Source organism: Bubalus bubalis, chromosome 7 (assembly GCF_019923935.1).
Source record: "Bubalus bubalis isolate 160015118507 breed Murrah chromosome 7, NDDB_SH_1, whole genome shotgun sequence".
NCBI classification, from domain to species: Eukaryota; Metazoa; Chordata; class Mammalia; order Artiodactyla; family Bovidae; genus Bubalus; species Bubalus bubalis.
The window spans coordinates 46,825,413-46,837,644 of NC_059163.1; the positions used below are offsets into that span (position 1 = coordinate 46,825,413).

Sequence of the window (12,232 nt, forward strand, 5' to 3'; positions counted from 1 at the left end):
ATCTCATCTCAGGCTTGAAAGACTTGGACCCGAATAAGAGGACTTATCTGAAACTCAGATTTCATCCTAGTACCTGAAAATAGACATTGTCTGAGTAAACCTGCTATGTTGATTAACAAGTGGGAGGGATGGGCTGTGTCTCCAGGAAACTGACAGCCCACACGGGGTAGGGGATGGGGTTAGGATAAAATGCACAAGAACTGCCTTCTCTCTGCCAACTTATTTGGTTGCCATCTCTTCTGCAGTGGACTGATGCCCAGCAAAAGCAAGGAGTCTGTGGCATCCGAAGGTTCAAACCAGACAAGCGGCTACCAGTCGGGATACCATTCTGACGACACGGACACCACTGTGTACTCCAGCGAGGAGGCTGAACTTTTAAAGCTGATGGAGATTGGGCCGCAGGTCGGCAGTGTAGCTCCGATTCTCCAGCCTGACTCTGGGACCACACTGAGCTCTCCTCCGATTTAAAAGGAGGCACCTGCGTCCCCCAGTCCTGGAAATCACACGAGAGGTGCTGCTCCGATTTTCAAGTGTTGTTCTTTCCACCACCAGGAAGTAGCCACATTTGATTTTCATTTCAAAAAAAGGACCTCAGACTGCAGGGAGCCAGTCCCCTAGGCATTTCCTGAGATGCTTGTGACCCAAGAATGTGTTTGTGTCTTCTCCCCGTGTTGACCTTATTCTTTTTTTCATTCATTTAAAAAGCATGGTGGATGTACCCTACCCTGGGTTGCCCCAAGGGTTGCAGCAAAAGAAGTTCAAGAAATGACTTCACCCTCAGAGAAGTAGCAGTGCCCGGGGAGCGGACACCTCGTAAAACTAGAAGATAAACCAGGCAATGGAAGTGCTTTAGGTGTTGAAGATGGGAAAGACCTTTAGAGCTAAATCCATCTAGGAAGCTTTGCTTGTTGGAGCCACGTCTTACCTGTGAGGTTTGGATTGATGGAAAGGAAGACGCTGACTTGCTTTGGGAGCGCCCTGGAACCTGCGCATGCGTTGTGTTGGCTCTGGCATGGAGGTGGTGGCCGTAGCGTTTGTGAGGAAATATAAAGGCTTCAGACAAGGTGACTGGTTTTAGAAGGTTGCGTGCTCTTCTCATTTGGGCTAAATGAGAGTTCCTTGTGCTGTTTCCGACTCCTAATGAGAGTTCCTTCCGTTCTCTTACGTGTCTCCTGGCCAAGCCCCAGGAAGGAAATGATGCAGCTCTGGCTTCTTGTCTCGAGACTGATCCTTTGCTCAGGATGCCACAGAAAAGGACACTCAGACGGAGGCTCCCTGTCACGTTGAGGATTTCTGACTGTGTGAACCAGCTTCTGGTTTCTTCTGGATGGACACCTACCTATCTGTCCTGATGTGATATGTCTGAGCCTGAACGCAGTAGATTCGGTGTGGAGCTGTGGTGTCAAAGCTTCAGGAAGGATTTTACTCGTATTCCTTCTCCCCTCTCCGTGTCTTCCCCCTTCCCTTCAGTATTTTCCTGACTGTCCCTTCCCCACCTCCCCACTCCCAGCCAGTCAGTATTCTAGTCATCTGACCTGTACGCCCTAGTAAAATATGATTTGGTTTGTTCACTCTCTGAGTAATTCTTAGCCAGATTTCGAAATTACCTTGTAGCTCAAGTTATAACAATACCTATTGTATTATTTAGACTTTTAACATGTAAAGCTCTTTCTACTGGTTCTGCCCTTATTCTTTTCTTTTTAAAAAAGATGTATTTTCTGTTTGGTGCCATAGTATGAGAGGCTGGGAGCAATGACTATAAAACATGCTATGGCACATATATTTATAGTCTGTTTATGTAGAAACAAATGTAATATATTAAAACCTTATATTATATATAATGAACTTTGTACTATTCACATTTTGTATCAGTATTATGTAGCATAACAAAGGTCATAATGCTTTTAGCAATTGATGCCATTTTATTAAAAAAAAAAAAAGCGAAAAACTTGAAGGAATCGTTTGCAAGGTTGCATCGCTATACCCATCATTTCTCTCACTTCTGAAATGGAGGAGGGAGATTCTGACAGCGTTTCCTGTGGCTGTTTTTTATTTTCGCTTGTTCTCTTATTCTTATAAAGGATATTTTCATAAAATGCTTATATACTTTATAAACAAATGTATTATTAGTTTTAAAAAATACAATGGTATAATACTATCACAGCTGTCTTGAGGGTGAATATTTCTGGCTTGAGGTATAATTGCTTCTCCCCCTCTTCTTCATAGCACAAATAATTCACACACACACATACTCTTGTTAAATTCCGAGCACTTTTGAGATTCTTAAAACATGGATTGAGAGATATGTGACAAGTACTCTAACAGTATTTCTGGCTCTCTAGTAATCCCCATGCCTCTCAGAACAGCCAACCATGAAAATCAGGGACCAAGATATCTGAGAAAGGTGACCACACCCAGCAGTGCAGGGAAGCATGGAGCATATTTATAGTTTTCAATAACACTTTACTCTATCCTTATGGGGCTTCCCTGGTGGCTTAGACAGTAAAAATCTGCCTGCAATGCAGGAGACATGGGTTTGATCCCTGGGTCGGGAAGATCCCCTGGAGAAGGGAATGGCAACCCTCTCCAGTATTCTTGCCTGGAAATTCCATGGACAGAGAAGACTGGTGGACTACAGTCCATGGGGTCACAAAGAGTCGGACACTACAGAGTGACTAACACACACCATCCTTACAGTGTCAGAACCTCTGATCCAACATTGCCATTTTGAGTGATTCAGATCAGATCAGATCAGATCAGTCTCTCAGTCGTGTCCGACTCTTTGCGACCCCATGAATCACAGCACGCCGGGCCTCCCTGTCCATCACCAACTCCCGGAGTTCACTGAGACTCACGTCCATTCGAGTGATTACTTTTGCTTGAATTCAGTGAGTAGAGTTATCTAAAGATTATTGGCACTGAAGAGTAGTCCTATTCTTCGTGGGATTTTTTTCATAAAAGATTTTTAAATGTTTATATAGTCAAAAAATATGCCTGTGTATATTTTTAAATGTTTGCTAAGTTTTTAAAATCATATTGAGGAAGATCTTCCCAATTCTAAAATAATGCACAATTCTAAATTGTCTTTTTTCTTTTATTACATTGAAATCCTTTGGGGATTTGGGAGTGAGGATGAGATGGTTAGGTAGCATCATGGACTCAATGAACATGAATTTGAGCAAGCTCCAGGAGACATGAAGGACAGGGGAGCCTAGCATGCTGCCATCCATGGGATCACAAAGAGTTGGACCTGACTTAGCTACTGAACAGCAACAACGATGGACTGAGGTAGGGATCTAGCTTTGTTTTCTTCAAGCAGTTGTAGCAGCGTCATTTATGAAATATACCTCTTTTCCCCTGTGGTTGGGGAAATACACATTGTACCATTTTTCATACCCTATCATTTCACTTAGACGTTCTGTACAACTTTATGATGGAAAAGAGGGCAGTTCCAGGTTTGTGTGGCTCCTGGGCACTGCACTTACAGGTTGAGCCATTGGCTGGAGTTAGTGAGGCAGGGTCTTCTGAGAGATGTGAAACTGTAGGTCAGGCCTGGTCTTGTCTTTCCTATTGTTACAATGTTGTCCAGTAAATGAATGGAAGGAGAGTCTAGGCTATTCAAGATGGAGAAGACCTCACAGAAAAACAGAATTTTCTTCATTTTAAGAAAAAGAGATTTTGTTTCTCATAAGCGGCCCCTGGCACTGTTTCCAATGCCAGGGGTTTGGATTCAGTTGAAACTTCGCACTTCATAAAGAAATGCTTTCAGCAACTCAGACAGAATAATTCAGAGGGGAGGTTTAGCCCTCCCCTTCCTTCTTCTGTTTCCCATGCCCCTTGTTCTTAGCTCCTTTTCTCTCCTCATTTGCCCCTGTATTGAAAAGAACCTTGTAGCTTTTAAATGTGCTTCCTGCAGGGCCTTATTTTCATAATTTTCACTGGAGACGTTTGGTGTGTTTTAGGTGAGGCCACGCTGTCTCCCCTTGGCTCCTGGCCGCTCTCCTTTTCTCCCTTGATGTGCTTTGTTCTTCTCCCTCCTCTCAAACCCCCTGTCCTTTCACCTCCTGTTTCTCTCTTTCAGTTAAACTTCCTCTCCTCTCAGCCTCCCACCTCCCCCTCCACCAGCAGCCGTTCTCCCCCCACACACCACAAGAGAGAGGAGAGTGGTGGGAGGTTTAAGTTCATTACCCATAGAGTAGCTTTTCTTATCAATGCATATTCCTTTGTTTCAATGAAAGAAAAAAAGTAAAAATCTAAAACCCACCACTTTGTAGTTAGCCCAGTTTTCCTGTCTCCCCTAGTACGCCTTAGAAGTCTCACTCAGATATTTATCACCCTGATTGTAAAATGTAGCAAACCCAGAAAGTGAATGCCTTTCAGAGAGTAGCTCTTTTTTAAAAACAAATTTCTCTATTTTTTTTTAATTGGCGTATAATCAGAGAGTAGCTCTTAATATACAACTTTTCACATTTGTGTGCCCTTGTCCCATAGGGGCAGTAGGCATATCATGCCCAGGCTTTCAGGTAAGGAGTGAGCACAGATTAAAGGGGCTTCCACTCTGTTTTTATAAAATTGTGTTTTCTATATGAGTCTCTCCCACAAAAGCGTTTAGACATAAGTGAAAATCTGGGCAGTCTTTGTGAAAGGAATTTTAGGCCTGATGTTTTGGGGGTAAAGTTACAGAATGCTTCTACGTAATAGAGGTTAAAAAGGTAAACTAAAGACATTTACTCTGGTTTTGATCAGAAGGGAAAGAAGAAGGGAAATCTGAAGTAGCAACTTGGAGAGAAATATAACAGTCAAGTTAGCTTGAAGTTCTGGAGCTAAGGTGGTAGGACATAACAGACTCAGCTGAGGTCTGACTCAGAGATAAGAAAGAGCTCTGAGTTAGGGAAGACTTATTCTAAGGAAGACTATTGATAAGAGCAGGATTACAGTAAACTGTGACAGATATGTGACGAGTGAATGTTAATGAGAAGGCATCAAATTGGATCTTAGGTTTTTTTTTTTACACAACACAGTATATGACCTTTCTGTAATGTCTTGATTCCTGTAGAACAGCATTACATTCAGCAGTTTCACTCATAGTTTTCGGTTTAAAAATAAAAGAATGAAAACACATGGTTTGATTTTTTTTTATGTTAGTCTCATGTTTTGTTTATACTAAATACTTTAGAACCTATGACAGCATACTTACTAGTAACTGGCAACAGCATACCCCCATACTTGAATTGTTTGAAGGTCTCGACTTTTAGATGCGCTACAAAAAGAAAAAGGCAGGGAATGAGAAGCTGACCTCTGCTCCAGTTTTGTCCCATTCTTTGTCCTCTCCCTTCTTCAAGTAGTAATATTTGGGGGGAATAAATCCAGGAAAGGGGGTTGAGTTCTTCAGTGGGAAGGATAGTGGCACTGACTGACTTGGATCCCATGTGCCTTTCACAGGATGTGGGGCAAGAAATGACTCATCAAGAACCCTCTGAGCCATTGTTAGGGAGAGAGATTTCATGGGAGCCTGGTGCTTTGCATAGGGAATCTCGTTAAGCCAAAATGACTTATCATGACAAAGGGGATTGAAAACATTCCGTTCATTGCCACAGAAAGAGCAGAAATGGACTTATGAAAGCCCAGACCCAATGTTGAGAATTCAGGCTGGATGCACAGTGGGCGACAGCATTCCACATGCATTGCCTAAGCTAACGAGGAAACCGGCAGCCTGTAGTGGGAGAGCAGGCCTTCCGGAGAAATCAGGACCAAAGACTCAGCCTTTAATACTCAATTATAAGCAAGTAATATTGGTTTGTTTGTATTTAACTGTACTTTAAATATGCTACATTGTGCCAGACACTCTTTTGAAAAGAGTTTATTAATATTAACCCATTTAATTAATAGAGACTCTAAAGCAAGATAGAGGCATCATAGTGTAGATCCGGCGGCAAGCCCATGTAGGAGACATTAAAGGAGCTCATTGATGGTTTCTACAAATGTTTGTTAAGCACTTACTATGTGCCAGGCACCTTAACAGTTAGTGGTCAGAACTGTCTTCTTAGCTGCTTGGGTTAAAAGTTAGCAGAACCCTGGAAAGGAGGAATTTCAATCTTATCCCAGAATTCTCTACATATTCTTGGGATATCCCTTTAACCAACTGAGCATATTTCTCATTATTGGCTCATTCTTCTTTCAGTCATTTTTGAACAAAGATCTGAGTTCAAGGACATTTCTAGGTATTACAATACATAGATTCTACCGAGGGGGAACTTAACCTGGGTCAGAATGCTCATGGCAAAAATCAGGTAAGAAGCTCTTTGACAGCAGGTTGGGGGAATGAGGCTTTTCTTGGTCTGGTTCACCTCATGTTGAAAAATTTGCATTTCACTTATATAGCAAAAGGAGATTCTGATAATGCATTCGAAAGAATTCCATGTTGGCAGGCATTGTATGGCAACACAGAAGGAATCTTTTGTTTTGTCATAAGTAACATTGTTTGACCTTTATAGTACTCGTCCACATTTTAAACTTTTCCAGTTAGTGAACATTCGAAGTAGAGAAAGAGTAAATTCCATCACTGCCATTAGTTTTACTAGGAATTCTTCAGTAGGGATTGCTGTATACAATGACTTCCCTTTGGGTATTTCAAAATACTATCAGGTAAGGTGCAACATTTCATAAATACATCTGTTTTACAAATCAAAGTGTGCTCCTGTATAAACCAACTTGAGAATCTTTTAAGCAGCATATACCTGAAGTCAATAGAAATAGAATTTTCTTTTAGTTCAGTCACTGTGAATAGATCATGATACATTTCTGTACCTTCCCCCCCCCCCATCTCTGCTGTCTAATATGGTTGGCAAATTGCCTTGAGGACCTGTCATGAAGACAGAAAAAAAGATCCTCATTCTTCCCTTATCACCTCATTTATCAGTAAATTTCAGTGTTCTGCCCAGCTTTCACTCTTGTAGGCTTCTGAACTGCAGGAGAGCTTATTGCTTCTCTGATTGATGAACAAGACAAGAAAATGTCATGCCAGGAACCATTCCTGAGTCAGAACTTACTTACAGAATTGGCAATGTTCACTTTAAAAGAAAGTACCAATAGGTTTTAATTTCGGATGATATATATATTAGAGCAAGTTTAATAGTGTTTTTAGATAAACATATATTATGGATTGCACATTCATTATGTTTCTCTGTTTCATGGTGATAAACATTTCAATTAGCTCTGCAGTCACTCAGACCCGAGTAGCCTGAAAGACAGAAATAACCTTGACCGTTGATTGTCTACCATATGCCAAGCATTGAACTATTCACTCCACATATACTATCTCATTAAATCCTTGTCATACCCCTTATGTTAGGTGCGATCATCACCAGGTTACAAGTGAAGACTGGCAGTTAAAATTTGAAGCCCCAGGAGGCAAGGTCATGCCAGGATTAGATCTTGTCTAAGGAGGCAAGGTCACGCCAGGATTAGATCTTGTCTACTTATATCTTGAGGACATGCTCATATTTGGGATGGGAATCAGGATGGAATCCTAATGGAAGGCAATGCACTGACTTGTCTTCTGATAAATCAAAACCAAAGAAAAGATACATGTGAAGGTAGTCTGGTACCTTTAAGTGTCTTAGTTTTTTTAATATAATTTTATTTATTTTTGGCTGTGCTGGGTCTTTGTTGCTGCATGAGCTTTTCTCTAGTTAAGGTGCTTGGGCTTCTCGTTGTAGTGGCTTCTTCTGTTGTGGAGCACAGGCTCTTGGGCATGTGGGCTCCAATAGTTGCAGCACCTGGGCTCAGTAGTTGCACTTCCCAGCCCTAGAGCACGGCTCAATGGTTCTGGCTCACAGGCTTAGTTACTCCGCAGCATGTGGAATCTTCCTAGACCAGGGATTGAACCTGTGTCTGCCGTATCGGCAGACGGGTTTGTTACCACTGAGCCACCAGGAGAAGACTGTCTTAGTTAATATATGGTTGCCTTCAGGAGTCCCATCTTTCAGGCACCTTTATCTATAAATTAAAACCATTTTGACTAAATGTAAAAGCTTAGTGTAACAATAAACATCTGATTGCCAGAGGGAAGAAAGTGTGTTACTAGCTATATGGTCTCAAGAAAATTACTTAACTGCTTTGAGTCTTCCTTCCCTCAGCCTGATGAGGATTAAATGATGTATGTATATAAGACATCTACCATACTGCCTGATAAGTGGAAAGTATTCAATAAAGGTAATTATTTTCCTATGATGATGCTGGGGATAGGGAAGTTAAGTTTATAGCGTGTTGAATGATTCAAAGATTGCTAACTAACTTACCATTGACAAACTGGATGGAAGCCTCCAGTGGAATTTTCTGCCGTCCCTGATCCCTTGGATTTGAAGACTGGCATAAGGACTCAGCATGAGGAACAAATTGCTGGATGACAAGTGCCTGGGAAGACGGAAGTGTGACAGAGTCAGGATTCGGAAAAACTCACTGGTCAGAGACTCAAATAAATTAATTTGATTTTTCTGCACATATTTTGGGATGGGGCACCACAGTTTAGCAATAACTTTACATTGGTTTACAAATATCAGTTTGCCCCAAATCTGCTAGCCAGTAACCAATTTGCTAAGAATCAGTTTGTCAGATACTTGGTTTGCCTAATAGTGAACTCATCAGGTACTAGATATATGTATGACTGAGTCCCTTCACTCTTCACTTGAAACTATCACAACATTGTTTGTTAACCAGCTATACCACAGTAAAAAATAAAAAGTTAAAAAATTATTAAAAAATAATGGAAGAAACAGCACTGGGGGATGGGGTATAGAAGAACTCTGTTCTTTCTATGCAGTGTTCCTGTAAATCTAAAGCTGTTCTAAAAAATAAAATCTTGAAAAAGTGAAAAGAAATTATCAATAAGCCCCAAAATTTAAAAAATTATCTACAAAGTTTACATCCATTTGTACTGACAATTTCTGTGAAGTTGTAATGGATTGGTTTTCACTCTGTCTTCATAAAAGAATTTTATGGAAACTTCAATTTTTCAGAAATTGATGGACATAGGCTTACATTTCCCATGAATACATTTAATCATTTTCAATGATTCATTCAAGTTCATCAATTTTAGCATAAAATTATAATATTTATTTGCCATTTATATGTAAATTCTATAAAGGGATCCAAACTAATCACACTGATGTGAAATGCTGAATTTTTCTTTCTGACTGCTAGAAATACTAGATGAATGCTCATATGCCCATTGAGGCATTGTGAAGTGACATTCAAAGCAATCAGAAGAACTTAAAAGTGGCTGGAGCAATTCCATTATATTAAGAATATTAGCTTCATCAAGACAAGAATTTCTGTCTATTTTGTTCATTGCTTCATCTCCAGTGTTTAGAACGATGTCCAGAGAGTGGTAGGTACTCAATATCTGTGGAATGCAATGATAAAATCTATCATTTGGTAGATAGAACTTTAGCCAATTGGCTCTCTGCAAATTGATTTTTGGCATTTTAGCTTGCTTTCCTAGGCATCAGCAAGACCAAAACACCTTAAGGACTTTCGTTGACTGCATTTTCAGGGTATGTTGGGGTTTCCAAAGAGGTGAGGAAATTTTAAGTTGTATAACTCAGTGAGTATGGGGAGATAACGAAGGGAGGGTTCCCACTGTCTCCAAGCTGATCAGACCAACTTAATTCTAACTCTCCATTCTTGCAACCACACTTAAAAGTTAACAGGTTGCCTCACACCCAGAGGATGGTGCCTGCGTCGGCCTTACTTACAGAATGGTTGGCAAACTGGAACTAGTTGGACTGGAGAAGATGTAAGGGACTAAGCAAGGACTCTCTTTTCATATATGAAGAGGTGTCCATGGAGAGTATTCTGACTTTCTTCTGTGTTCCCAAATGGCGATTAGATCAATGGATAAAAACCATGAGAACGGCAGACCCTGGGTCATCTGATGCCTAATGCTCTTTCCTTTGTGCCTCCCAGGGTCTGCCTTCCTGGTAGTAAGCAGAGACTGTTCTGTGAAGTTGTTGGAAAGGAGTTAAGGAGTTATAAGAGTTGAGGATCAGAGTACCCATTGACTCAGCTGGTCTCCAAGTTCCCTTTCTGCCCAGAAAATTAGAGACAAAGAAGTTGAGTGCTTGAATAAGACAGACCCATGTTTGAATCCCAGCTCCACCATGTAGTAGCTAAGTGATCATGTACAAGGTACATGAACAAGGCTCTCTGAGCCTCCGTTTCCTCAATCATGCAATGGAGATAACAACAGTACAGACCTCAAAAGGTTGTGGTGTGTATTAAATAAAGTAATAGATGTAAAGCGTTTAGTACAGTGCCTGGCACCTAAGTGCTCGACAAGTGCCTTACTTATTACTATGAATCCATGAAAACGAATGTACTAGCTCTTCCTTTTTCAAGAGATGATAATCAAAGTTTCAGTCTCCAATTGTTAAAGTAGACACTTCTAAGAGCTCACCAAGTTCTTCTCAGGGTAGGGAAGTTATTTTCTGTTTTCAAAAGAGCTGCTTCCACAGTTGACGCCCAACTATATACACAACACTTCAGTCCTTGCTGTGGATTCCAGACTTCTGCTTTGTTCAGGGGCCTGGGCGGAATGGAGACAGGAAGAGGCGCTGAGACACAGTGGCCGAGGAGCAGGAGTCCAGGCCAGGTCAAGTAGGGAAGTAGCCACATGAGTCACAGGCTGGAAAACTCCAGCAGGGCCCCTCTGGCTCCAGGCTCCTCTCACTGGGAGACATTTCCTGCTCTTTGCGTTCTGCCGACCTCCCTCCCCCAGGAGTTCCTTAAGACAAGGTCTCTCACTGAACTGTTATAACCCAGGGGAAGGAGTGTTTTTAGTGTCTGCCAAGGCCAGGAATCTCCCGAGACTTGTGATAACTGTGTGTGAAACAAGCTGGTTCTCTGGCTGGAGCCCACCTTGCCATCTTGGCAAAAGGAAGCCGTTAGCGTTAACTGGTTTCCTCACAGGTTAGAGGGATTAGCTCCTAAGTGAGTTAAAAAGCCATGTGTTAGTGCTTCCACAGCACCCCAGGAACAGGCAGAGGCTTCACTGTGATTTTGCATGAGGTGCTCAGGAATCCCCCAGGCTTTGACAGCACAGGAAATCACCTGGGGAGAGGAGCTGATGTGGGCCACCCCGGCCCTGAGTGGCCTTCGACAGGTTTATGGAGGGCAGAAGGCAGGGAAGAAGGAGCCTCCTTTGGCTTGGGGCGCTGAGCTGGTTCAGGTTGTGACTCTATTCAGGCCCTTGCAGCCTGATGAGGCCCCAGACTCTCTTGGGGTCATTTGGAAGCAGCCCAGGCCCTCTAACATATGGCCCTGATAAGGATCTCACTCTCCAAGATAAGGAGCTGTTTAGGGGAATCTGAGGAAGCCCGGGGTTTGTTTCCATAAAGCTGCACAATGTAAAGTGTAATCCCTACAGAGATTCAATTAGCTGTTAAACATATTAAGTTGTGAGGAAGGGGTGCTCTGCTGGCTCATAAATGAATGTGAGTCTGTCCCAGGGGGACTGAGGGCAGGTATCTTTTCCTGCCAGATCATTAGAATGGTGACAGATAATGGATCAAGAGGCTGAGCTTTCCGCAGTTTCTGCAACCATGAAGCCCCTGAGGAGGAAGGACCTGGGGGAGCCACAGCCACCAAGGACCAATTTGTTTCCCTTATATTGGCAGGGTGAGAGTCGTCTCTGAGAGAGGCTTTTAAGTCCCATCACTGTTCCAGGTGGCAGCCAGCTTGCTCAGTGTCTCCTGCTAACACAGGCTTTGGCACTGTGGCATTAGGTTGCCAGGTGACCTTGGTGAAGGTCGAGTGCCCTCCAGAATGGCCAGCTGTGGATGCCTGGCAAGGCCATTAAAGCTGAATCTGGGCACTTCTTGTTGGTGGTCCAATGGCTAAGATTCCATGCTCCCAATGCAGGGGGCCCAGAACCCATCCCTGGTTAGGGAACTACATCCTGCATGCTGCAACTAAGGGTTCATGTATTGCAACTAAGACCTGGCACAGTCAAATAAATATATAAAAATAAATGTAAAAAAAATAATAAGTTCCCTTCTGCTAAAGAAATAAAATAAAGCTGCATCCGTCAGAAGGAGATTCAAAGTCTCATTTCTGGGCAAGTAGCTACTAAATGGCCCTCGCCTCAAGTACCAATGGCACCTCCTCATAACCTCCATTGATTTCATAGAAATAACAGAAACAATATTAATCAATAAATTATTAGGACCTTAGT

The 12,232-nt window shown here is 42.1% G+C and overlaps 1 protein-coding gene across 2 annotated transcripts in view; it reads left to right on the forward strand.

Annotated features, from left to right (window-relative positions):
• KDR (kinase insert domain receptor) overlaps positions 1 to 2,161 on the forward strand; it is a 44,868-nt gene extending 42,707 nt beyond the window's left edge. Inside the window, exon 30 of one of the 2 annotated variants that reach the window (XM_006058316.4) lies at positions 246 to 2,161. In XM_006058316.4, coding sequence (XP_006058378.2) covers positions 246 to 468 — 223 coding nt within the window. In that variant the 3' untranslated portion in view covers positions 469 to 2,161. The remainder of the gene's footprint in view (positions 1 to 245) is intronic. The other variant, XM_006058317.4, reaches the window with a different exon arrangement.
• Positions 2,162 to 12,232: the final 10,071 nt, after the last annotated feature.